The sequence below is a fragment of the Chiloscyllium punctatum genome, chromosome 14, assembly GCF_047496795.1.
Source record: "Chiloscyllium punctatum isolate Juve2018m chromosome 14, sChiPun1.3, whole genome shotgun sequence".
NCBI lineage: Eukaryota > Metazoa > Chordata > Chondrichthyes > Orectolobiformes > Hemiscylliidae > Chiloscyllium > Chiloscyllium punctatum.
The window spans coordinates 4,629,650-4,656,438 of record NC_092752.1 but is presented as its reverse complement, the minus strand read 5'-3'; the positions used below and the strand labels follow the sequence as shown (position 1 = coordinate 4,656,438).

General features: G+C 47.1%; 1 protein-coding gene across 3 annotated transcripts in view; it reads right to left on the bottom strand.

Annotated features, from left to right (window-relative positions):
• The window catches only part of arhgef38 (Rho guanine nucleotide exchange factor (GEF) 38), a 110,392-nt gene extending 84,008 nt beyond the window's left edge, over positions 1-26,384 (bottom strand). For all 3 annotated transcript variants that reach the window (XM_072583794.1, XM_072583796.1, XM_072583797.1), the window contains exon 1: positions 26,165-26,384. In XM_072583794.1, coding sequence (XP_072439895.1) covers positions 26,165-26,363 — 199 coding nt within the window. In that variant the 5' untranslated portion in view covers positions 26,364-26,384. The remainder of the gene's footprint in view (positions 1-26,164) is intronic.
• Between the last annotated feature and the right edge of the window lie 405 nt (positions 26,385-26,789).

Here is a 26,789-nt window from a genome sequence, read left to right as displayed (position 1 = left end):
GTCCTTCAAACATTAGCCTGGGCCTCCAGAAATACCGTTTCGGCAACATTACCACTACACTGTCACCTGCTCAGTCCGTGCCAGTGGTTCTGCCCCATTTGATTATCCTCCCACCATCTCTCATCTAAACCCATCATTGTTTCACTTCTATTCCCCATTACACAAGCTAATGGGTATGGAAGCGTTAATGCCTGACCTATGCCAAAGCTCCTCCTAGTCTGATCTATAACACAGCCACTGGGCAGAAACAGGGCCAGGCTGGGGCAGAATATTTGGGGCAGTTTGGAGTTGAATGGAGTCTGGCACAGTCTCTCTCTGGAAGCACACATCGTACCTACTTCTTATTGGTAATAGTTAGTAAATGTGCCTGTCAAGAAGAAGAACAAGAATATTATACCATAAGACACAGGAGCAGGAGTAGGCCATTTAGCCCCTCAAGCCTGCTCTGCCACTCAATAAGAATAAATTCTTTTACAGTGTAGAAACAGGCCCAACAAATCCACACCAACCCTCCAAAGGGTATCCCATCCAGACCCATTCCCCCCGACTAATACACCTAACCGATACATCCCTGAACACTATGGGCAATTTAACATGGCGTTCTTTGGACTGTGGGAGGAAACCCACACAGACACGGGGAGAACATGCAAACTCCACACAGACAGTCACCTGAGGCTGGAATTGAACCTGGGTCTCTGGTGCTGTGAGGCAGCAGTGCTAACCACTGAGCCACCGCGAAGCCCACATTTGTCTCGATCTGAAATTGGTGCCTCTTTATTCTGAGACAATGCCCTCTGGTCCTAGACTCTCTCAGAAGGGGAAACAGATAATAATGTGATGTATTAACCTCCATCTTGTTTCCAAGGACAACAGCATCTTCTGCTGACACTTATTCATGGCTCATCCTCTGCCTGAAATTACTGAGTAGTCACTGAGACTAATGTAAGAAGGATGACAGTGGCAGTGTACTACCTCTGGTAGTGTGTTTGCATTGGGGAGCTGTTAAGATGCAGTTACTTTCCCATCCCTCAAACCCCACCATCACAGGCCCAGAAAAACCCAGCTGGATGTGTCTCACATGCAGACCAGAGGCCAAAATATCACACTGACATCTTCATCAGGATTCTGGGTAATCCAAGATGGAGGATGGGAAAAATTTCTGGCTGTAACAGCTGTTCCTTTTTTGAGGTATTTTAGGTTTTGGAGGTGATTTCCTCAAATTCCAGGAGCAGCAATTTTATATGCTGTTACATTGTTTTGGAACTTTGGAGAAAATGAGCTGCCAGAGGAAGTGGTGGAAGCTGGTACAATTATAACATTTAAAAGGCATCTGGATGGGGACAGGATTAGGAAGGATTTAGAGGGATATGGGCCAGGTGCTGGCAGGTAGGACTAGATTGGGCTGGGATATCTTGACGGCATGGACGGGTTGGACCGAAGGGTCTGTTTCCGTGCTGTACATCTCTACGACTCTATGATTCTATGTCATGGTTAGTGAATTTGTGGAATTCTCTGTTGATGTTGAGTCATTTAAGTACACTCAAGGCTGATATAGACGGATTTTAATCAGGAAGGGAATCAAGGGTTATGGGGAAAAAGCAAGAATGTGGAATTGAGGGTTATCAGAACAGCCATGATCTGATTGAGCAGGCTTGATGGGCTGAATGACCAAAAATCTCATCTACTGTGTCCGTTGCTCTCGGTGTGGTCTCCTCTACATTGGGGAGACAGGACATCAGCTTGTGCAATGTTTCAGAGAACATGTCTGGGGCACACACACACCAAACATCCCCATCGCCCTGTGGCTGAACATTTCAATTCCCCCTCCCACTCCACCAAAGATATATAAGTCCTGGGCCTCCTCCATTCCCAAATCCAAGCCACGTGATGCCTGGAGGAAGAACCCCTCATCTGCTGCCTTGGGACCCTCCAACCACACGGCATCAACGTCGACTTTACTAGTTTCCAAATTTCCCCTCCCCATACCTCATCCCAGATCCAACCCTCCAACTCAGCACCACCCTCATGACCCGTTCTACCCGTCCATCTTCCTTCCCACCTTTCCGCTGCACCCTCCTCTCCGACCTATATCCATCACCCCCCCACCTTCATCCACCAATCGCATTCCCAGTTACCTTCCCCCCCAACCTCCACTCCCCCTCCCACATATCTCTTAGACCCCTTGGACCCCCCCCCCACATTCCTGATGAAGAGCGTATGCCTGAAACACTGATTGTCCTGCTCCTCTGTTGTGCTTTTCCAGGCCACACTTTTTGACACTGACATTGGGGTCAAATTCCCAGGTGCGTTTTGTGCTGTCATTCTCGCAGCTTATTTTGTTGATTCATGGGATTTAGACACCCCAGACACGACCAGCATTTATTACCCATTCCTGATTAGTCTAGAGAAGGTGGTCAAGGGTTGAACTGCTGTAGAAATGGACTGACTGCAAAATACGCTGCACTTTCCCAATCTCCCCAAACTGAAATGTGCTTTGTGATTCTTCATTTTCAAGATCACTTGGACACCTGACCCTCAAGGAAGGAAGTTTAATGTCTGTCCACTTGCAAATGCAACTGCAGTCTGGTTTACATTAACTCCTCTGCTTACAGCTAGCCGTTCACTAGTGAAGAGCTCAGTTTCCACAGCAGCCCTTGCAAACTGGTTCTGGGAATGTCGGTATGGTTAACAAATACATTCAAATAACATTACACAAAACACTCAGTCTTTTCTGATCATTGATTCAGATATTCTCAGTAAACACAAGAGGGCAGAAAACCCACTGGGCAGCAGCAGAAATAGGATCACAACATTCCAGCCCAGGTGAGCATTTGTAGAGTCATAGAGTCACAGAGATGTACAGCACGGAAACAGACCCTCTGGTCCAACCCGTCCATGCCGACCAGATATCCCAACCCAATCTAGTCCCACCTGCCAGCACCCGGCCCATATCCCTCCAAACCCTTCCTATTCATATACCCATCCAGATGCCTTTTAAATTGTACCAGCCTCCACCACATCCTCTAGCAGCTCATTCCATACACGTACCACCCTCTGCGTGAAAAAGTTGCCCCTTAGGTCTCTTTTATATCTTTCCCCTCTCACCCCAAACCCATGCCCTCTAGTTCTGGACTCCCCAACCCCAGGGAAGAGACCTTGTCTATTTACCCTATCCATGCCCCTCATGACTCCATAAACCTCGATAAGGTCACCCCTGAGCCTCCGATGCTCCCATACAGTCTGAGCGTCTGCCTTGGTGTCATACTCAAAGTGATTGCTAGATGGAGATGGGGCATACAAAGAACATGCTGGAGAAGCTCAGCAGGTCTGGCAATGTCTGTGGATAGCATTGAGTTAACGTGTCCAACTGACTGTGTTTTCATGGGGTGGGCACTGCTGCCTCACAGAGGCAGGGACCCCCGGGTTTGATTCCAGTTTGGGCGACTGTCTGTGTGGAGTTTGCACGTTCTCCCCATGTCCGTGCGGGTTTCCTCCCACAGTCCAAAGATGTGCAGGTTAGGATGGACTGGCCATAATTTAATGTCCAGGGATGTGTAGGTTATGTGGATTAGCCATGGGAAATACAGAGATTGGGAGGGTCTCTCTGGGCTGAATGGCCTGCTTCTACACTATCGGTATTCTATGGTTAGGATTGTCCTGATGAAAGCTGGTTATGACCTCAAACATTAACGCAGTTTCTTGAACCATGCAGAAGTGGCAGGAGTAGGCCACTCAGCCCCTCGAGCATGCTTCTGCATTCAATAAGACCATAGCTGTAACCTCAAATCGGCATTCCTACCAAACCCCAATAGGTTTTCAGCCCCTTGCCTAACGAGAATCTCTACACACACACGCTGCTAGACCTGCTGCACCTTCCCAGCAAGTTTATCCACCCAGTGGGGGACAACTGAGGAAGCGCGAGGGACTGCAGGGGGAGTGGAGTATGCCGTAGGGAAATGGATACACTCAAATCTCCACTTCTTTTGGATTTGACAATTCTAACAGCTCAGCATTCAAGATGACAAGAACAAACAATGTGCATTTATGTAGCACCTTGCACACCCTCAGGAATGCCTGAAAGAGATTTGTGACTGAAGTAATGTTGTCTCTTTGATATGTAGTCACTGTTGTTAAGTTATAAAAATACAGCAGCAAATGTATGCACAGCCAGATCCCACTGGTAGCTAAAATGAGATGGTCCTGATAATCTCTTTTTTAACGATCTTGGGGTGGCACAATAACCCAGTGGTTAGCGCTGCTGCCTCACAGTGCCAGGGTCCTGGGTTCAATTCCTGCCTCGAGCAACTGTCTGTGTGGAGTTTGTACATTCTCCCTGTATCTGTGTGGGTTTCCTCCCACAGTCCAAAGATGTGCAGGTTAGGTGAATTGGCCATGCTAAATTGCCGGTAGTGTTCAGGGATGTGTAGGTTAGGCGCATTAGTCAGGAGTAAATGTCAAGTAAATAGATTAGGGGAATGGGTTTGGGTGGGATATACTTTGGAGGGTTGGTGTGGACTTGTTGGGCCGAAGGGCCTGTTTCCACACTGTAGGGATTCCATGATTCCAGAGTGTGAATATTGACCACCAGGAGGAAGTCTCTCCTGCCCTCTATTGAAACAATGACCATAGGATTTCTCTGATGTGCCAACAAAGCCAGATGGAGCCTCAGTTTAATATTGCAAACGAAAGACAGCATCTCCAACAGTACAGTATTTCCTGGTTAAATGGCAACACGGGTGGCTGCCTAGATTCCTGATGAAGGGCTTTTGCCCGGAACGTCGATTTTCCTGCTTCTCGGATGCTGCCTGCCCTGCTGTGCTTTTCCAGCACCACACTCTTGACTCTAATCTCACAGCATCTGCAGTCCTCACTTTTGTCACGTGGCTGCCTGGATCACTTGCTCAACTCTCTGGAACAGCAACTCCCACTTCAACATTCTTTTGACTGAGCATTGATCAGAAACTGATGTGGACTAGCCACATAAATACTGCAGCTACAAAAGCAGCTCAAAGACTAGGAATCCTGTAGTGAGTAGCTCACCTCCTGATTGCTCACTATCTACAAAGCACAAGTCAGGGGTGTGATGGAATACTCCCCACTTGCTTGGATGGGGGCAGCTCCAACAACACTCAAGAAGCTCAACACCATCCAAGTCAATGCAATCCCCTTGACTTGCACCCCACTGAACACTTTCAACATTCACTCTTTCCTACACCAATGCGCAGTGTGTACCATCCACAAGATGCACCGCCACAACTCGCTAAGACTCCTTCGCATTTTTCAAATCAATAATCTCTTCAAATTAGAAGGAAAAAGGTAGCAGATAATGGGAACACCACCCTCTGCAACTCCCCTCCAAGCCATTCACCATCCTGACTAGGAAAGATATCACCATTCCTTCAGGGTTGCTGGGTTAATATCCTGGATCTCACTTCCTAATAGGAATTGTGGGTGTCCCTACACCCAAAGAACTGCAGCAGTTCAAGAAGGTAACTCAGCATACCTTCTCAAGAGCAGCTAAGGAAGGGCAACATGTTGGCTCAGCCATCAGTACCCACATCCTATAAATGAACAATAAAGATAAAGGATAGTTTTGTGAAGAAAGAAAAAAACCCAATAGCTAGTTCCTTGATTAATGGATATCGTAGAGGCTACACACTATTACAGAGAAGAGTACACTATTCTGATTAAGAAGAATCGTTATCTTATTGATTCAGATTGTCAGCTGGTTATTGATGAAACAGTGAGTGATAAAGAATATTTCAACTTGAGGCTGACGTTTTACTGCTCCTTGGATGCCGCCTGAACTGCTGTGCTCTTCCAGCACCACTCATCCAGACTGCCAGTGCAATACTGAGGAAATGCTGCACAGTTCGGTGTTTAAGATTGTGAGAGGTTCTTAATCAGTAAGAGAACCAAACGTTATGTGGGAAAGTGGAGCTTAGGATTGTTAAATCAGCCCGTGATCTCACTGAATGGTGGCGCCTACCTGAGTAACCTGAGAATGGTGAGCTGAGTAACCTACTTCCAATCCTATTTGAAAGTGCTACCTCTCAGTTGAGATGTTAAACAAGGCCTAGTCAGCCCTGTCAGGAGAAACAAAAGGTGCTATCCTGTGTACATGAACCTTGTTGTTGGAAACGCTTCAACAAAAGGTACCTGCACCAATTACATTTCATCATCTTTTATCCACCTTTTGAAATGCTGGCCCATTGTCTTTTAAATTATGTTAAATTCTCTGCCTCCCAAACAATTCTCACAATAGTGACTTTTAATATATTCAACCACAAATCTTAGTTCCTGTTCACTTCAGTCTGTATAAACGCGACATTCCAGCACAGCGACTGGATTGGAAGAGGCAGCGAGGTTTTGCAACATCGACAGGTGGAAGCAAATAAACTCGCCACGCCTCACTGCGAATTAAACGGACTTCGCTGCTGACTATGGATTGTTCATAAGAACAAAGACTTCAAGGAAGTTCCTCAATAGTTTGCCTGGTTAGTTCTGTCACAGCAATGAGGAAGTGGACATGTTATAATTCGTTTTGTTGACTAGTTGGGTGAAAGGACTTGCATTGAGATATATTTCCTCAAACAGCCCCGAGCACTCCACAATTAAAGGGTTTGAAAATGTGTTGTAGGATTGAGGAGAACTGTCGTCGGCACCTCCTGAGGCCTGTGACCTGCACAGCTTTCTGAGGGGTGTCAGTGTGGCTCAGTGCAGGGAGGCACATTCTTGTCTCATTCTGACGCTCTGGTTTCAAGTTTCATTCAGAATTTGAGCTCAGAAGGTTTTTGGCTTTGCTGGAGTATTGCAGGGCTGCTGGGATGTTAGAGGAGCCGTCTTTTCAATCAGATGTTAAACGGATAGACCTGGATACAACTCTCTCCTGCCCACCCACCGCCCATGCCCAGCACAGTTAGGCAGCTATCAGGGATTCGGGTGGCCCACTCACCCATTAAAGACAACTGAGATAGGGGTACACCCCCCCCCCCCCCCACCCCCCAGCTCACTTTCCTTTCACTGGCTCCAGTTATGGGCAGACTCCCACGTTCCTCTTCTTCCTCCAGCTCTCACCTCCCCCTCACCGACATCAAAAAACATACTCATTCTGATCCATTTCACCTGCCACCTCCTCACACTGGGGTCATGTCACCACTACGCCTGCGCTGGTGTTATTGGCACATGCTGAGTTAGGGCACCCCCACTCTACCCCTGCTGGGTGGGCTCCTCGTCTTTTAACTGGGTACTGGGGGGGGGGAGGCACTGCACATCTCAACCCCAATCTGATGTGGGCTCACAAATACCTCCACCACCCACCCCCCCCCCCCAACTAATATCATGAAGAGCAGGGCATTGTGTTTCTTCTTCAATTATCATCACAAAATCAGATTATCTGGCTATGACCATGCTGCTATTTGTGGGATCTTGCTGTGCACATATCAGGCCCTGTGTTTCCTACAGCAGTGACTACATTTCATCAAAGTCTTTAATCAGCTGTAGAATCATAGAATCAGAGAGTCCCTACAGTGTGGAAACAGGCCCTTCGGCCCAACATGTCCACACTGACCCGCTGAAGAGTAACCCACCCAGACCCGTTCCCCTACCCTATTACTCGACATTTACCCCGGACTAATGCACCCAACATCCCTGAACACTACTGGCAATTTAGCATGGCCAATTCACCTAACAATGTTTGTGAAACACCCTGTAATTATAAAAGGAAAGAATTAAATAAAATTTCACTTTAGAAGGACAAGAGCAGCAGCTACATGGGAACACCACCCCCCTGCAAGTTCCCCTCTGAGCCCCTCACCATCCTAACCTGGAAATATATCACTGTTCTTTCACTGTCACTGGGTCAGAATCCTGGAATTCCCTCCCTCAGGGCATTGTGGGTCTACCCACAGCACATGGACTGCAGCGGGTCAAGAAGGCAGCTCACCCCCACCTTCTCAAGGGACAACTAGGAACAGGCAATAAATGCGGAGCCCAGCCAGTGCCCACCAAAAACAAAATGCTGTTATGTTGCAGACAGACACAACAACCAACATGTACTGAGTAAGGAACAATGTGATAGAAGACCCAGTGGCCTTTTTTGCAACGTTGGTTTGAGAGATAAACACTGGCAAGAAGAATGGTGTTTCAAATGTTGACATGATAACTTTTGCACACCTCTGTAAATCAAATCCTAACTGGAATGGTTCATCAGACAGCAGCACTCCCTCAGCCAGCCTGACTGGTGGCCACAAGTCAATGGAATCTACATCAATGCAGCAACAGAGAGGAGGTTGACAATGTCAGGTTCCTCGGAGTGATGATAACCAACAATATGTCCTCAACTTCCAATATCGATGTGACGGTCAATAAGACATAATACCTCTTCTTCCTCAGGCAGCTCAGGAAATTCAGCATGTCCATTAGGATTCTCACCAATTCCTACAGAAGCACGTTTGAGAGCATACTGTTTGGGTGCATAATGGCCTGGTATGGCAATTGTTCTGCCCAGGACAGAAGGTGGTGTGCACAGCCCAGACCATCATAGAAGCCAACCTCCCATTCATGGACTCCATTTACCCGTCTCGTTACCATGGAAAGGCTGCCAACATCATCACAGACCCCTCCCAGCCGGGAATACTCTCCTACAACTTTCTCTGTCAGGCAAAAGATACAGAAGCTTGAATACATGCACCAACAGGTTCAGGAACAGCTTCTTCTCTGCCGTCACTAGACAGATGAATGGACTCTCTAACTTCAATTAATGCTGATCTTGTTAACATTGATCTTGCCTAACGCACATCCTGTGCAGTGTAACCTGTACGCCTCATTCTGTCCAAGAGTTTTTTTTCCCACTCTATGATCTGTCTGTTATTGCTTACTATGATCTGCCTGTACTACTCGTAAACAAAGCTTTTCACTGTACTTCGGTACACGTGACTGTAAATCAAATCAATTGAATGGGAGCTTAACAAGAACTTGCATTAACATACAGAGGAACCTCGATTATCCAAACAACATGGGCGGGGAAATATCGCGTTTGGTTAATTGAATGCCAGATAATCGATGCCGGATAACATCGTTAACCACACATCGGGACCTTGCGATCTTGTTCAGATAATCTGAAATGCAGTTAAACGAATGCCAGATAATCGAGGTTCCTCTGTAACGCTTTTAAAAGAGTCAAACCTCACAAGGTGCTTTGCAGGAGCACGACTGGAGAGATCATCCTGCTTTATTAGGGGGATGAGGAATTTCCCACATGGAGACAGGTCGGCACTAAGCAGTGTTCAAACTAAATGGAACAGGATGAAGGGACAGGCACGGTGGCTCAGTGGTTAGCACTGCTGCCTCGCAGTGCCAGGGACTCTAATTAGATTAGATTCCCTACAGTATGGAAACAGGCCCTTTGGCCCAACAAGTCCATACCGACCCTCCTAAGAGTGACCCACACAGACCCATTTCCCATATTCACCCCTGACTATGGGCAATTTAGCATGGCTAATTCACCTAACCTGCACAGCTTTGACTGTGGGAGAAAACCAGAGCACCCAGAGGAAACCCACACACAGAACGTGCAAACTCCACACAGAGAGTCTCCCGAGGCTGGAATCGAACCTGGGACCCTGGTGCTGTGAGGCAGCAGTGCTAACCACTGTACCACCGTGCCACCCCCAATCGCTTGATTCCAGCCTTAGATGATTGTGTGGAGTTTGCACATTCTCTCTGTGTCTATGTGGATTCCCTCTGGGTGCTCTGGTTTTCTCCCACAGTCCAAAGATGTGCAGGTGAGGGCGGACTGGCGATGGGAAATTGCCTGTCGTGGCCAGGGATGGAGTAAGGGGATGGGTCTGGCTTGGATGCTATTTGCAGGATCAGTATGGGTTTCAGTGAAAGAGAAACTAGTATCACCGCTGCTGCCCATTGCTTTAAACAGTGAGTGTAAAGATAGATCAGCAAGAGAATTAGGCTTGACAGTGCAGTGTTATTCCAGGTGTGTATCCATCACCTGCTCCCTGACTGTGGGCAGGGGTTAAGGCAGTGTTAAATTAATGAAGACATTCACATTCAGCTGAATTAAAGGCTCCTGTTTTACAGACAGTATTGTGTGCAACCACTGATTGCAAGTTTGCAGGAATACCTTTTGGATTACATTTAAAATCCTCACCAGCGTAATAGTGTTGGCCAGCTGCCTACATCAAACAGTAGGAAGCCCTTAGAGAATTATTCTATCTGCATAATAATCAAAAACTATTTCAGCAACATGAGGACAAGGTATATCTATGCCCCGGAACTGAAGCGGTTGTATATAAGAGTGTTGTAGTTCTCAAAAGAATTTCATTGAAATGTTGTGTACTTTCAAAATCCTAAAAGGAATGACTGAGAGATCGAACGAGAGGGTGAGAGGGAAAGTGAGAGAGAATGAAGGAGAGAGAGAGTGAGAGACAATGTGTGTGAATGTGAGTATGAGTGTGAGAGCATTAGAGAATGAGACAGAGAATTTGAATGTGAGTGAGGATCTGAGTGTGAGTATGAGTGTACCTCTGGGTGTGTCTGAAGTGTGTCGGTGTATGTGTCTGAAGTACACTTGTGTGTGTCACTGTGTGCACTTGTGTCTGTGTCAGTGTGTGCACCTGTGTGTATCTGTGTGTGGTTCTGTGTGTGCGTTGGTGTGTGTGTTAGTGTCTGTGTGCCTGTGTGTGCCTGTTTGTGTGCCTGTGTGTGTGTCTGTGTGTGTTCCTGTGTGTGTGTCTGAATGTGTGTCAGTGTGTGTTCCTGTGTGTCTGTGTGGGTGCCTGTGTGTGTTCCTGTGTGTGTGTCTGTGTGTGTGTCAGTGTGTATTCCTGTGTGTGTGCCTGTGTGTGTTCCTGTGTGTGTGTGTCTGTGTGTATTCCTGTGTGTGTGTCAGTGTGTGTGTCTGTGTGTGTTCCTGTGTGTGTGTCAGTGTGTGTTCCTGTGTGTGTTCCTGTGTGTGTCAGTGTGCCTGTGTGTGTGTCTGTGTGTTCCTGTATGTGTATCTGTGTGTGTGTCAGTGTGTGTGTTCTTGTGTGTGTGTGTGTCAGTGTGTGTGTGTCTGTGGGTGTTCCTGTGTGTGTGTCAGTGTGTGTTCCTGTGTGTGTTCCTGTGTGTGTGTTCCTGTGTGTGTGCCTGTGTGTGTGTGTCAGTGTGTGTGTTCCTGTGTTCGCCTGTATGTGTGTTCATGTGTGTGTGTGTCTGTGTGTGTTCCTGTGTGTGTGCCTGTGCGTGTGTCTTTGTGTGTGTTCCTGTGTGTGGTCCTGTGTGTGTTCTTGTGTGTGTGTGCCTGTGTGTGTGCCTGTGTGTGTTCATGTGTGTGTGTGTCTCTGTGTGTGTCTATGTGTATGCCTATGTGTGTGTCTGTGTGTGTGCCTGTGTGTGTCTGTGTGTGTTACTGTGTGTGTCTGTGTGTGTGTTCCTGTGTGTGTGTCTATGTGTGTGTCAGTGTGTGTCTGTGTGTGTGTCTGTGTGTGTTCCTGTCTGTGTGTCTGTGTGTGTTCCTGTGTGTGTCTGTGTGTGTTCCTGTGTGTGTGTCTGTGTGTGTGTCAGTGTGTATTCCTGTGTGTGCCTGTGTGTGTTCCTGTGTGTGTGTCTGTGTGTATTCCTGTGTGTGTGTCAGTGTGTGTTCCTGTGTGTGTGTCAGTGTGTGTGTTCCTGTGTGTGTCAGTGTGCCTGTGTGTGTGTCTGTGTGTTCCTGTATGTGTATCTGTGTGTGTGTCAGTGTGTGTGTTCTTGTGTGTGTGTGTGTCAGTGTGTGTGTGCCTGTGGGTGTTCCTGTGTGTGTGTCAGTGTGTGTTCCTGTGTGTGTGTCTGTGTGTGTTCCTGTGTGTGTGTTCCTGTGTGTGTGCCTGTGTGTGTGTCAGTGTGTGTGTTCCTGTGTTCGCCTGTGTGTGTGTTCCTGTGTGTGTGTGTCTGTGTGTGTTCCTGTGTGTGTGTCTGTGTGTGTGTCTTTGTGTGTGTTCCTGTGTGTGGTCCTGTGTGTGTTCTTGTGTGTGTGTGCCTGTGTGTGTGCCTGTGTGTGTTCATGTGTGTGTGTGTCTCTGTGTGTGTCTATGTGTATGCCTATGTGTGTGTCTGTGTGTGTGCCTGTGTGTGTCTGTGTGTGTTACTGTGTGTGTCTGTGTGTGTGTTCCTGTGTGTGTGTCTATGTGTGTGTCAGTGTGTGTGTCTGTGTGTGTTCCTGTGTGTGTGTCTGTGTGTGTGTTCCTGTGTGTGTCTGTGTGTGCTCCTGTGTGTGTGTTCCTGTGTGTGTGTCTGTGTGTGTGTCAGTGTGTGTGTCTGTGTGTGTGCCTATGTATGTGTCAGTGTGTGTGTTCCTGTGTATGTGCCTGTATGTGTCAGTTTGAGTGCCTGTGTGTATTCCTGTGTGTGCCTGTGTGTGTCGGTGTGTGCGTCGGTGTGTGTGTCAGTGTGTGCATCAGTGTGTGTGTCTGTTTGTGTGTCATTGTGCGTGCACCTGTATGTGTATCAATGTGTGTGTCTATGTGTGTAGGTGTGTGTTCCTGTGTGTGTGACGGTGTGTGCACCAATGTGTGTGTTCCTGTATGTGTATGTGTGTGTGCCTGTGTGTGTCGGTGTGTGCACCTGTGTGTGTTGGTGTGTGTGCTTATGTGTGTCGGTGTGTGTGTTCCTATGTGTGCATCGGTGTGTTTGCCTGTGTGTGTGCCGATGTGTGTGTTCCTGTGTGTGTATCAGTGAGTGTGCTGGTGTGTGTGTCGGTGTGTGCACCTGTGTGTGTTGGTGTGTGTGCTTATGTGTGTCAATGTGTGTGCCTATGTGTGTCGGTGTGTGTGTGTGCATCAGTGTCTGTGCCAGTGTGTGTGTCGATGTGTGTGTTTCTGTGTGTGTGCCGGTGTGTGTGTCGATGTCTGTATATCAGTGTGTGTTCCTGTGTGTGTGTGCCGGTGTGTGTTTCGGTGTGTGTGTTGACGTGTGTGTTCCTGTGCATGTATCAGTGTGTGTGCCTGTGCGTGTATCAGTGTGTATGTGTCGGTGTGTGTGTCGATGTGTGTGTTTCTGTGTGTGTGCCGGTGTGTGTGTTTCTGTGTGTGCATCAGTGTGTGTGCCGGTGTGTGTGTCAGTGTGTGTGTCGGTGTGTGTGTATCAGTGTGTGCGTGCCGGTGTGTGTGTCGATGTGTGTGTTTCTCTATGTGTATCAATGTGTGTGCCGGTGTGTGTGTTGGTGTGTGTCGATGTGTGTGTATCAGTGTGTGTGTCGGTGTGTGTGCCGATGTGTGTGTGTCATTGTGTGTGTCGGTGTGTGTGTCTGTGTGTCAGTGTGTGTGTTCCTGTGTGTGTATCAGTGTGTGTGTCGATGTGTGTGTTTCTGTGTGTGTATCAGTGTGTGTGCCGGTGTGTGTCAGTGTGTGTGTTCCTGTGTGTGTATCAGTGTGTATGTGTTGATGTGTGTGTTTCTGTGTGTGCATCAGTGTGTGTGCCGGTGTGTGTGTCAGTGTGTGTGTCGGTGTGTGTGTATCAGTGTGTGTGTACCGGTGTGTGTGTCGATGTGTGTGTTCCTGTGTGTGTATCAGTGTGTGTGCCTGTGTGTCAGTGTGTGTGTTCCTGTGTGTGTATCAGTGTGTGTGCCTGTGTGTCACAGTGTGTGTCGGTGTGTGTGTTCCTGTGCATGTATCAGTGTGTGTGTTTGTGTGTGTGTCGATGTGTGTGTATCAATGTGTGTGCTAGTGTGTGTGTTGATGTGTGTGTTCCTGTGTGTGTATCAGTGTGTGTGTCTGTGTGTCAGTGTGTGTGTGTCGGTGTGTGTGCTGGTGTATATGTCGGTGTGTGTGTTGATGTATGTGTTCCTGTGCGTGTATCAGTGTGTGTGCCTGTGTGTCAGTGTGTGTGTCGGTGTGTGTGTATCAGTGTGTGTGCCGGTGTGTGTGTTTCTGTGTGTGCATCAGTGTGTGTGCCTGTGTGAAAGTGTGTGTGTCGATGTGTGTGTTCCTGTGTGTGTATCAGTGTGTGTGTGCCGGTGTGTGTGTTTCTGTGTGTGCATCAGTGTATGTTCCGGTGTGTGTGTCAGTGTGTGTGTCGGTGTATGTGTTTCTGTGTGTGTGTGCCGGTGTGTGTCGGTGTGTGTGTTCCTGTGCGTGTATCAATGTGTGTGCCTGTGTGTCAGTGTGTGTGTCGGTGTGTGTATTCCTGTGCGTGTATCAGTGTGTGTGTGTCGGTGTGTGTGTCGGTGTGTGTGTTGATGTGTGTGTTTCTGTGTGTGTATCAGTGTGTGTGTGTTGGTGTGTGTGCCGGTGTGTGTGTTCCTGTGTGTGTATCAGTGTATGTGCCGGTGTGTGTGTTCCTGTGTGTGTATCAGTGTGTGTGTGTCGGTGTGTGTGCCAGTGTGTGTGTTCCTGTATGTGTATCAGTGTATGTGCCGGTATGTATGTTCATGTGTGTGTATCAGTGTGTGTGTGTGTCGGTGTGTGTGTTTCTGTGTGTGTATCAATGTGTGTGCCGATGTGTGTTCCTGTGTGTGTATCAGTGTGTGTGTGTCGGTGTGTGTGCCGGTGTGTGTGTTCCTGTGTGTGTATCAGTGTATGTGCCGGTGTGTGTGTTCCTGTGTGTGTATCAGTGTGTGTGTCGATGTGTGTGTTTCTGTGTGTGTATCAGTGTGTGTGTCGGTGTGTGTGTCGATGTGTGTGTATCAGTGTGCGTGTCAGTGTGTGTGCCAGTGTGTGTGTCTGAGAGCAGTAGAAGCATAGGCTCACTCAGGATTCACTGCAAATGTGTATCTCTCCACCCCCCCCTCCACCCCCTCTCCACCCCCCCTCCACCCCCACACACAAATCCCCTCTCCACCCCCCCCCCACACAAATCCCCTCTCCACCCCCCCCCTCCCCACACACAAATCCCCTCTCCACCCCCCCCCACACAAATCCCCTCTCCACCCCCCCCCCTCCCCACACACAAATCCCCTCTCCACCTCCCCCCCCCCCCCCCTCCCCACACACAAATCCCCTCTCCTTTCAAACCACAAAACAAATAATGAGGGCTGGGATTCCACTGAAAATTTTAAAAACTGAGACAACGTTAAAAATCACACCACACCAGGTTATAGTCCAACAGGTTTAATTGGAAGCGCACTAGCTTTCGGAGCGACCCTCCTTCATCAGGTGGTTCCACAATCACCCGATGAAGGGGCGTCGCTCTGAAAGCTAGTGCGCTTCCAATTGACTCAATGGTAATCATTCATGATCAAGTGTCAGAACATGCCGGAACATCGCTCTTTGCCTGATTGGAATCTTTCTTTCCTTGTCCTTCAGCTGCCAAATGTGGCTTAATGGCTAACACCCTCACCTTTGAAACCAAAGGACATTGGTTCAGGTCCCACATCAAAACCTTCGGCCTATAACCCAGGCTGCTATCTCCCTGCAGTACTGAGGGAATATCGCACTGTCAGGAACGCTGGCTTTCAGATGTTAAAATAAGGCTCTAGCTGTCATCTCAGCTGAACGCAAAAGAAGATCCATGGAGTTATCCCTAGTATCCTGATCAATATTTAACTTTAAACTACAATCGCAAAAAATATGATCTGGTCGTTATCACATTACTCTTTGTGGAAGCTTGCTGTATGCATATTGGCTGCAATGTTTCCCGATATCACAACAGGAACTGACCTGAATAGCTGTGACAGGCTTTGAAATGGCCTGCAGTTGTGAAAAGTGCTATATAAATGCAAGTCTACCATCTCGTTTCATGGATAGTGCATACTGATTTAGGCCAGGATGATCACACTCATATTTGTAAGAGCGACCAGATGGCAATGAAATAAACTAAACCCTGAATTTAGGCCTTTATAGTATCCACAGTTTTGAACGGTCCCACAGGTAACAGCTATTAACACAGCAAGGAGAGTTTCAAAGAATGACCGATCTTATTAAAATGTTTAAGAAGCTGACAGGGATTGACCAGGCAAATGTTGAGAGTTTATTGTCCCTGGCTGGATAGGCTGAAACTGGGGGTCGTAGAGTGTGGAGCTGAAAACGCACAGCTGGTCAGGCAGTGTCTGAGGAGCAGGAGAATCGACATTTCGGGCATAAGCCCTTCAGGAGAAGGTGGGGGAGAATAAATAGGGGGATGTGGATGGGTGGGAAGGCGTTAGATACAGGTGGGGGGGGTCGGAGCTGAGGGTGGAGTGGATAGGTAGGAAGTTCAAGTGGGCGGTGCCGAGTTAGAGGGTTGCATCTGAGATCTGGGATAAGGTAGGTCGGGGAGGGGAGGTGGGGAAACTGGTGAAATCGACATTGATGCCGTGTGGTTGGAGGGTCCCAGGGTGGAAGATGAGGCGTTCTTCCTCCAAGAGTCAGGTGGCTTGGATTTGGCGGTGGAGGATGCCCAGGGCTTGTATGTCCTTGGTGGAATGGGAGGGGGAGTTGAAGTAGTCAGCCACAGGGCAGTGGGTTGTTTGATGCGTGTGTCCCGGAGATGTTCCCTGAAGCATTCCACAAATTGGCGTCCTGTCTCCCCAATGTAGAGGAGACCACATTGAGAGCAACGGACACAGTAGATGAGGTAGGTGGATTAGCAGGAAAATCTCTGCCAGATGTGAAAAGATCCTTTTGGGGCCTTGGATGAGGTGAAGGGAGGGATGGGGGGAAAGTGTGGATGCAGGTTTTACACTTCTTGCGGTGGCAAGGGAAGGTGCCGGGAGAGGAGGGTGGGTTACTGGGGGCATGGACCTAATGAGGGAATAGTCTCTGCAGAACGCAAATGGGGGTTGGGAGGGAAATATATCTTAGCTGGTGGGGTCTGATTGTAGATGGTGGAAATGGCAGAAGATATTATACCTTATCGGGAGATTTGGGGGTGGAAGGTGAGGACCAGGCAGGTTCTGTCCATGTTGTGATTGGAGAGGTGGGGTTCAAGGGCAGAGGTGCGGGAAGTGGAGGAGATTGAAGGGCATTGTTGAGCATGTGGGAAGGGAATTTGCGGTTCTTGAATTAGGAGACCATCTGGGATGTTCTGAAGCGGAATTTCTCCTTTTGGGAGCAGATGCGGCAGAAGGTGAAGGAATTGGGAGTCAGGGATCGCGTTTTTCCAGGAGGGGGGATGGGAGGGGGTGTAGTCCAGGTAGCTGTGGGAGTCGGTGAGTTTGTAATAGATGTCCGTGTTGAGTTGTTTGCCGGTGATGGAGACAGAGAAATCCAGGAAGGGGAGGGTGGTGTCCGAAATGATCCAGGTGAACTTGAGGTCAGGGTGGAAGGTGTTCGTGAAGTTGATGAACTGTTCAATCTCCTTGTGTTACAGTCATCAATGTAATAGAGGAAAAGGTGGAGGATGGTGCCGGTGTAGCTGTGGAAGATAGGCTGTTCCATGTACCCAACGAAGAGGCAGGCATAGCTGGGGCCCATGTGGGTGCCCATGGAGGAAGTGGAAGGATTTGATGGAGAAATTGTTGAGGGTGAGAACCAGTTCAGCCAATCCAATGAATGTGTCGGTGGAAGGGTACTGGTTGGGTTGACGGGAGAGGAGGAATCAGAGGGCTTGGAGGCCTTTGTCATGGCTGATGGATGTGTACAGGGACTGGATATCCATGGTGAAGATAAGGTGTAGGAGGCCGGGGAAACGGAAGTCATGGAGGAGGTGGGTGGTGTCCCAAATTTATGGAGGGAGTTCCTGGACCAAGTGGGACAGGATGGGCCTGAAAAATGAGGAGGTAGGTTCCGTGGGGCAAAAGGAGGCTGAGACAGGGGCAGTCAGGTTCGTGAATTTTGGTTAGGAGGTGGAACCGGGCGGTGCAGGGTTCCCGAACTATGAGGTTGGAGGCTGCGGGTGGGAGATCCCCTGAGGGGATGAGGTTGTGGATGGTCTGGGAGGTGATGGTTTGGTGATGGGAGGTGAGGTTGTGGCTGAGGGGGCAGTGGGAGGAGGTGTCAGTGAGTTGGCGTCTGGCTTTGGCAAGGTAGAGGTTGGTGTGCCATACTGCTGGGGGCGGGGGGCAGTATCAGGATAATTTGAAACTGAGATGAGCAGAATTTCCTTCACTCGGGGGTGGGGGGGGTGGGGGGTTGGGAATCTTTGGAAGGGGGCTATGGAGGCCAATTGAGTTGCTGAGACTGAACGAGCTCTGGTGAATGACGGGTATGGGAAGAGGGAGGAAGAGCAGAGTGGAATTCGACGACTAGTTGTGATCCTACAAAATGGTGGGGCAATCTTGAACAACCACACAGCCTACTCATCTTCGGGATTTCTCAGATTATTATCCTTTGAAATGGGCAAGCTTTACAATGGCCTTATTGAAACCCATTGGCTCCAGGCTGTCAGTGTTTACTGAACTCATCTGTTACAGCTCACAAATCCGTCAGGTTGGTGTTAAAGTGTTTTTTACTGGGTAATAGGATCCCAGTCCCTTGTATTTAATAGTTGTTTTGCTTTGTAATAGGTTACTTTTGAGAGGGGACAGACTTTTATTGTTGCAAATAAGAATTCTAATTGAATATAGCTTCCTGCTCAAAGAAATATCTTTACTTGTAAATAGCCCGATGCTGTTAAATTGAGGAAATTATATTGTCAATGGGTGACTATTTCCCGCAATTAAAAATAAAATCCTGATGTATGAAAAGTTAATTAAAATTTTGTTGAGGGATTATCCTCCATATATTTGAGGGCTGGGCGGAGTTGTTTCTAATGTAGCATGACGAAAATTACCCCTCAGCTCCTACATTTTATTTTCAATTTCATTAATAATAACAAAAACACATTGCCTTTTAGTTAGTGTCTTTAATGTAGTAAAATAGCTTATAAAGCAGCTTGAATTTACATAGTGTTTTTAACTACATAGAATGCCCCAAGGTAAGTTGCAGACACATTACTAACAGATTTGGACAGTGAACTACATAGGAGGTTATTAGGCAAGTTGACCAAAGGTTGGAGCAGGAGACAACTTCCAAGCACTCACCATTAAAAACAGCAAAGGGGCTTGCCATGGGTTTGGACCATGTTTAATGTGGGTTTATTGGAGCTGGAAGGGAATTGAGGGTGAGGTGGGGAGTGAGGGGATTAGAGGTGGTGCAGGGCAGTGTCACTAATACGACTCTTGTGTCTGAATAGGTGCATGTATGCGTCTCAGTCAGGAGCTGAAGGCCTGAGCTGCATCCAAGCAGCCTACCTCAGTCAGGTACAGGCAATGTACAATGATGGAGACCAGGTGGGAAGGAAGGATAGGCACAAACTGCCCTGTTAAATGATTAGGCTCTGGTGGGGGTGGGAGCACTGAATGAGTGAGTGTGAACCATTCATCTCTTCCTCTGAGTTGGGCAGGGGACTGTTGGCACACAATGTTCTGCAGGGAACTAGCAAAACACCATACAAAAATCCACAGAACTGCGGATGCTGGAAATCAGAAACAAAAGCAGAAATTGCTGGAGAAGCTCAGCAGATCTGGAAAGATATCTGGAGAGAAAGCAGAGTTAATGTTTCAGGTCCAGTGACCTTTCTTCAGAACTGTAACATGTATGCAAAATGTGACATATGAGTCATTGCAGTTGGATGGAGGTAGATTGTTTATGTTTGAAACTGTTTCGGCACCAGATTCTTGGGAGCCTGCGCCTGATTGTTTAAACACAAAGACAGGTGGCACGATCAAAGGCACCATTTCTGGCCTCCATTTTTCCACCATTGGCCAGGCAGCCTTACCTTCAGCTGTCTGGCTCCGATAAGGAATTCTGGGATTTGGAATTTTTGTCTTGGACCTGTCTCTCTCTATCACACTCACACACACTTTCTCTCTCTCTTTCTCATACACATTCTCCCCCCATCTCTCTCTCTCTCTCTCGTTTTCCTTTGATCAAGTTTTCACTCACCTGTTCACACTATTTCCTAACATACCTAATTGTCAAAACCTGCTGGACAATACTGAAGAAGGGTTATAGCCGAAACATTGACCTCTCCACCTCCTGACGCTGCCTGGCTTGCTGTGTTCTTCCAGCCTCCTGCCTGTCTATTTTGGATTCCAGCATCTGCAGTATTTTTTGTCTCAGAGAATACTCCTGTCAGAAACCCTGATATGCTTTACCACATCAAAGCTGTCTTACTAGTGCAAGTTGCTGCTGTGATGGAGACTAGTTTGCTTCGTTCTAACAAATTTCAGAAAAACTTCTCTTGTATTTTAATGGATCTGGTGTTATGCTCCCAGCCATGATCATATGGAGGACAGACATTACACCTGTCTCGTTTGTTTCAGATTGCAATATGCACCTTGTTAACAACAGCGAGGAAGCAATTCACCCAGTGCAGGTCACCTTGACAAGCAGATGCTGGTATTAATTTGGTTGATTCAATGTAGGATGGTCTATTGTTTAGCCTGAATTATTTTTTAATTCCAATTTCATAAACCGCGCCCCCTCCCCCCCCCCCCATGATCCCGAATACAATACAATTTGTAATATATAGGATAAAAAGTTAAATTTAAAAGGTCCTGACTTTCTGCTGCAAAATAAAAACAATCCAAACGACCTGAAAGCTGTTGGGGAATTCTAAAATATTCTGAATAATGCATTTACTTCATTATCGTAACGTGTGTAGTGCCTGCTGTTAAAAGCCATGAATTTTGCAGTTGCCTTGTGTGTCTGGGCTTCAGATGGTGCAGTATTCACCTGTTCACCGGGAACTGTTAACACATTACATCATGTCTTCAGCTATACACCTGTTGGTTCAGGTTGGTCACATTATGCTTATGATGTGGGATGTACCTGAGCCAAGGCTAGAGTCTAATTACAGTGTGATTCATCAAGGGATGAGCTCATACTTAACCCTCTCTTGTGCCTAGAGGTGAGTGTGCTCCAGCTCACACAATCACAGTCCTACATACGTGTTCAAATTCAGTTAACACCTACCCCAAAAAGGAACATTGACTGACTTTGATGATTCAGAAGAGGTTTACCAGGATGTTGCTGTGAATGGAGGGTTTGAGTCATAAGGAGAGGCTGCATAGACTGCAGTTTCTTCACTGGAGTGTACAAGGTTGAGGGGTGACCTTATAGAGGTTTGCAAAATCATGTGGGGTATGGAAAAGGTGACTGGCAGGTTTCTTTCCCTCGGGTGGGTGGGTTCAAAACTAGGGCACATATTTTTAAGGCGAGAGGAGAAAGATTTAAAGAAGACGGAGTGTTTCATGTGTGGAATGAACATCCAAAGGTTGCAGGTACATTGCAACACTTAGTAGACAATTTGGATAAGTATATGAATAAGAAGAAATGTCTGGAGGGATATGGGCCAAGCGCAGGCAGGTGGGACTAGGTTAGTTTGGGATTATGGTCGGCATGGACTGGTTTGACCGAAGGGTCTACATAATTCCATGACTGGATACAGCTAAAGACAAAAACTGCCTTAAAGGTTAATAGGGTTTTATTTCACTGGTGCTGGATTACATTAGGCACCTATCATTCAGTCAGCAGTATGTGGCATACATAAAGTTGCAAACAATTCAAAGGCAGCTGTAATGTACCCTGTAAATCTGAATCCTAAACCACTTCCCAATTTCCATTCCCAAATATTTGTAGTAATTTGAGGCTTTTAAAACTCAAGTTAAAGATTAAAACCAACTAAGTGTAGAGCATTAATGACCATTATATTAAAAACAAACAAATGGACCACATTAATGACTATTGATTCTTGTAAGTACTGAGCGAGCGGCTTTTAAGGTATCGCTTTTAAAAGAATTGCACACTGTAGGAAAGGTCCAATAACATAAGGAATGAACAAGAGGAGGCCATTCTGCCTCTCAAGTCTACCCCCCCCATTCAATATGATCATGGCTGATCTGATTTTAACATCAACTCTACATTCCAGTGTATCACCAATAATCTTTCATCCCTTTGGACCACCAAGAATCTGCCTTAAAAATATTCAGAACTTCTGCATGAACTGCCTTTTGATGAAGGAAATTCAAAAGACTCACAACCCTTAGAGAAAAATGTTTCTTCATCACTGCCTTAAATCGCTGTCATTTATCTCAAGAGGGTTGGAATGTAAAAGCAGCGATGTGCTACTGAGACTTTATAAAGCTCTGGTTAGGCCCCATTTGGAGTACTGTGTCCAGTTTTGGGCCCCACACCTCAGGAAGGACATACTGGAAAGGTAGGTCTAACATACGAGGAACGGCTGAGGATCCTGGGATTGTACTCATTGGAGTTTAGAAGATTAAGGGGAGATCTAATAGAAACTTACAAGATAATACATGGCTTGGAAAGGGTGGACGCTAGGAAATTGTTTCTGTTAGGCGAGGAGACTAGGACCCGTGGACACAGCCTTAGAATTAGAGGGGGTCAATTCAGAACAGAAATGTGGAGACATTTCTTCAGCCAGAGAGTGGTGGGCCTGTGGAATTCATCACCGCAGAGTGCAGTGGAGGCCGGGACGCTAAATGTCTTCAAGGCAGAGATTGATAGATTCTTGATATCACAAGGAATTAAGGGCTACGGGGAAAATGCGGGTCAGTGGAGTTGAAATGCCCATCAGCCATGATTGAATGGCGGAGTGGACTAGATGGGCCGAATGGCCTTACTTCCACTCCTATGTCTTATGGTCTTATGGTCTAAATGAGTGCAGGCTTATTTTTAAACTCTGAACCCTAACTCTAGACTCTCCCAAAAGAGGAAACATCCTTTCCACATCCACCTGGTCAGGGTCCCTCAGCATCTGAAATGTTTCAATAAAGTCACCTCTGTCTCTTCTAAACTCCAGAGGATACAGGTCTCAGCCTATCCAGCCTTTCCTCATCAGGCAATCCCCACATTCCAGGGATTAGTTTGGGAAACCTGCTCTGAGTTCCAACGCATAAACATCCATTCATAAGTATGGGGAGCAGGACGGTACACAGGCCTCCAGATCCAGTCTCACCAAAACCCTGTTTAACTGAAGCATAGTCATAGTCTTGCATTCAATTTCCCCTCACAATAAACATTCAATTGGCTTTCCTGATTACTTGTACCCTCATACTAACTTTCTGTGACACATCCCTTTACACCTCAGAGCTCAGCAAACTCTCACTATTTCAATAATATACTTTTTAAAATTCTTTCTGCCAAAATGAACCATTTCTCACTTTCCCCCATAACACTTCATTAGCCAGATCTTTTCTCACTATGTTCCAGCTATATCTTCTTATTCTTAAACTATTGAAAATGGCATCAGACTGTGGCAACAGTTGAGGTTTTTCACTGTGGTTTACTGTGTTGTTCATTGTAGAGTCCAAGTGACAATAAATCATCATTCATTACTCTGTAAACCTAATCTTAACCCTTATCACACCCATCAATTGCTATGGATTCTATGTTAACAAGATCTTTTCAATGATGTGAATTCAATTTTTTTAACTAAATAAAAAACATGTATTTATATCACTACATCTTGAAAACACTATTAAAAATAAATTTTTCGGAAACACAATTAAGAGTCCAAAAACACGCAAAATTAATGATCAGTTAATCTATTTTTTCTGGAATGTTAGACAATTATGAGAATTCCTTGTTCTACAGCAATGAAGTAGGAGACCTTATTCATTGTTTTCAAACAGATGGACTGAAGGTTCTCATTAACGTGAGAATAATTTACTTTCAACCAAGGCTTCTAATACAATAAAGCATCGCAAGTTGCATGATTGGCACATCACAGGCCACAATCCACCAAACAGTGGACAAGGGCTTTTACCCGAAACGTCGATTCTCCTGCTCCTCGGATGCTGCCTGACCTGCTGCGTGTTTCCAGCATCACTCTAATCTAGACTCTGATTTCCAGCATCTGCAGTCCTCACCTTTGCCTAAACGGTGATCAAGGACAAGTGAGCTTCAAGGAACATCATCAAAGTCGAGAGAAGGTTGGTGTTGTTGAAGGTCTTCGAGGGACAGTAACCCCTGGATGTGGGGCCCAGGCAACTGAAGGGACAGTCCCCAGTGGTGGAGCGATTCAAGTTGGGGATTAAAGTTGGGCGATGCTGAAATGGCAGAACTGCAGCAGCACCAATATCTATGAGGGCTTTAGGCGAGACAAGGTTCCAGAAATAGGGAGGGCCAAGAGAGTTGATTTTGCACAAGAGAGGCTATGAGTTTCCAAACTGAGACGCTGCTGGACTGGCAGCTGGTCCAGGGCAGTCAGCACGAGGGGCTGATAGGGGAGCAGGTGGGGTGCATGTTAAAATATTACAGAGCTTGAATCTTGCTGAAAAGATGTTTGTGAGGCTTTTCGTTATGCACTTATCAGGACAAATGCAAGAATGCCAAATTTTGATGTATAAAACAGGAAAACAAGGTGCTGATTGATTGGCACGTTGGTCCTGATTGATTGTTGTGTTATCATGTGGAAAACAACAGGGAATTATAATATCTTGTAATTTAAAAAATGCCAGGCTTGTACGTATTTGTTTTGTGTGCAGGGAACAGATCTCTGGCCATGACTACATCTCCCTTCCAGCCTGTATAGCTGGGCCTCAGCATGAACTTGACTGATCATTTTAAATTGGTTGTTAGTGTCACTATTAGCACACTCAGAGTTAGTCAGGAAGTGCTCCCTAATCTTGGAATCACATCTAACCCAAGATATTTTGGGTATTAAAAGTGGATGATAAAAGTCCTGATGAAGAGCTTATCCTCAAAACGTCAATTCTCCTGCTCCTCAGATGCTGCCTGACCTGCTGTGCTTTTCCAGCACCACACTCTTCGACTCTGATCTCCAGCATCTGCAGTCCTCACTTTCTCCCCATATTAAAAGTGAAGGCTGGTTGATATAAAGCATGTTATATATATTGCAAACAGCCAAAGAACTCAGCTACTGGATTTGATCAGCCAGTTTTGGGACATACAGCCCATGGTCTTGCACTGACACTGAAAGTCATACATGACTCCATTTATCAAATCATCACGAGCCTGGAAAGGGTGAACTTTTCCCCAAGGTAGAGGAGTCCAAAGGGTGTAGGCTTAGGGTGAGAGTGGTGTTGTTGAGGGGTATCATTGAGCAGTAATCCCTGGATGTAGGGCCCAGGCAGCTGAAAGGACAGTCACCAACAGTGGACTGATTAACATTGGGAATTAAAATTGAGAATGGACATTGGGAAGGTGTTTCCATTGGCAGGAGAGACTAGGACCAGAGGGCACAGCCTTAGAGTAAAGGGAAGGCCTTTTTGGAATGGAGATAAGGAGAAACTTCTTCAGCCAGAGAGTGGGGAATCTATGGAATTCACTGCCACAGAAGGCAGTGGAGGCCAGGGCATTGAGTGTGTTTAAGACAGAGATAGATAGGTTCTTGACTGTAAAGGGGATCAAGGGTTATGGGGAGAAAGTGGGAGAATGGGGTTGAGAAACTTATCAGCCATGATTGAATGGTGGAGCAGACTCGATGGGCTGAATGGCCTAATTTCTGCTCCTATGTCTTATGGTCTTATGAGAGGGAAAAAATTTAAAAGGGACCTTAGGGGTACTTTTTCCCACAGAGGGTGGTGTGTGTATGGAATGAGCTGCCAGAGGAAGTGGTGGAGGCTGGTACAATCACAGCATTTAAAAGGCATCTGGATGGATATATGAACAAGAAGGGTTTAGAGAGATATGGACCCGGTGCTGGCAAATGGGACTAGATTGGGTTGGGATATCTGGTCTGCATGGACAAGTTGGACCGAAGGGTCAATTTTCGTGCTGCACATCTTGATGACTCTATCAGAGTGGACGAAGGTAAAAATCACACAACACCAGATTATAGTCTGACAGGTTTAATTGGAAGCACTAGCTTTTGGAGCGACCCTCCTTCATCAGGTGGGAAGGAGCAGTGCCCCGAAAGCTCGTGCTTCCAATTAAACCTGTCAGACTATAACCTGGTGTTGTGTGATTTTTAACTTTGTACACCTCAGTCCAACTACAAATCTCCAAATCATGTGTATCAGAGTGCGCAGGTTCAGGTGAGCTGGGCAACAGGTCCTTCCCCAGCTCCAGTTACACAGTCAGAGAATCCCACAGCACAGAAGAGGCCGATCGGCCCATCCCCACTGTTATAACCTGGATTTGACAAGGTGCCCTTGGGCAGACAGGGGAATGAATGAGTGTTGAGACCTTTAAAGAGTGATATGTTAAGTGGGTTGAGTCTCCCCCCCTTTATTAAAAACCTTTCCCCTCTGTTCCCCCTCCCTCCCGTGTCCCCCACCCTCGCAGGCTCTCTCTCTCCCTCTCACCTTTCAGTTTGTGACTGTACTCGGTGCGATCAGACTGGCTCCTCTTGAGAGTGCCGCATCTCTCCTCCTCGCTGCTGGCTGCACTCTCGCTGATGATGGTGTCGGTGCGGCGCCTCTCCTGGATGTACAGCCTCGGGGGTTTGAAGAAGCCCAGGTTCCTGCGCTTGCTGCCCGCCCCGGGGGCTGTGCTGGGCTCCATCAGCCGGAGAGAGAGAGGGGGGGGGGGCACTGAGCACCGGGACACTGCCTCTCCCTCTCCGTGAGTGTGTGTACCTGCCCCAGTCCCTGGGACACACACACACACTGGCTCCTCCCAGTACAGACTGCCTGCAATGTGAGCTCCTTGTTGCTGTCGACTCACTCACACTCCCCACCCCCCCCCCCCCCACCGTCCCTCAAGTGTCAGGCATTTAAATAAAATCCATTCCCAGAAAAAAAAGAGTTCTGGACCACAAATATTTCCCGTGAAGGAAGGTTGGTGAGTTACTTGCTGCTCCGAAAGCTAGTGATTCCAAATAAACCTGTTGGATTATATAACCTGGATTTCTGGTGTGATCTTTTTTAACGAGGGGGACATAGAGGACTGGAGCCTGTTCTGCCAGTCAGACGAGGGCAGAGGGGAGAT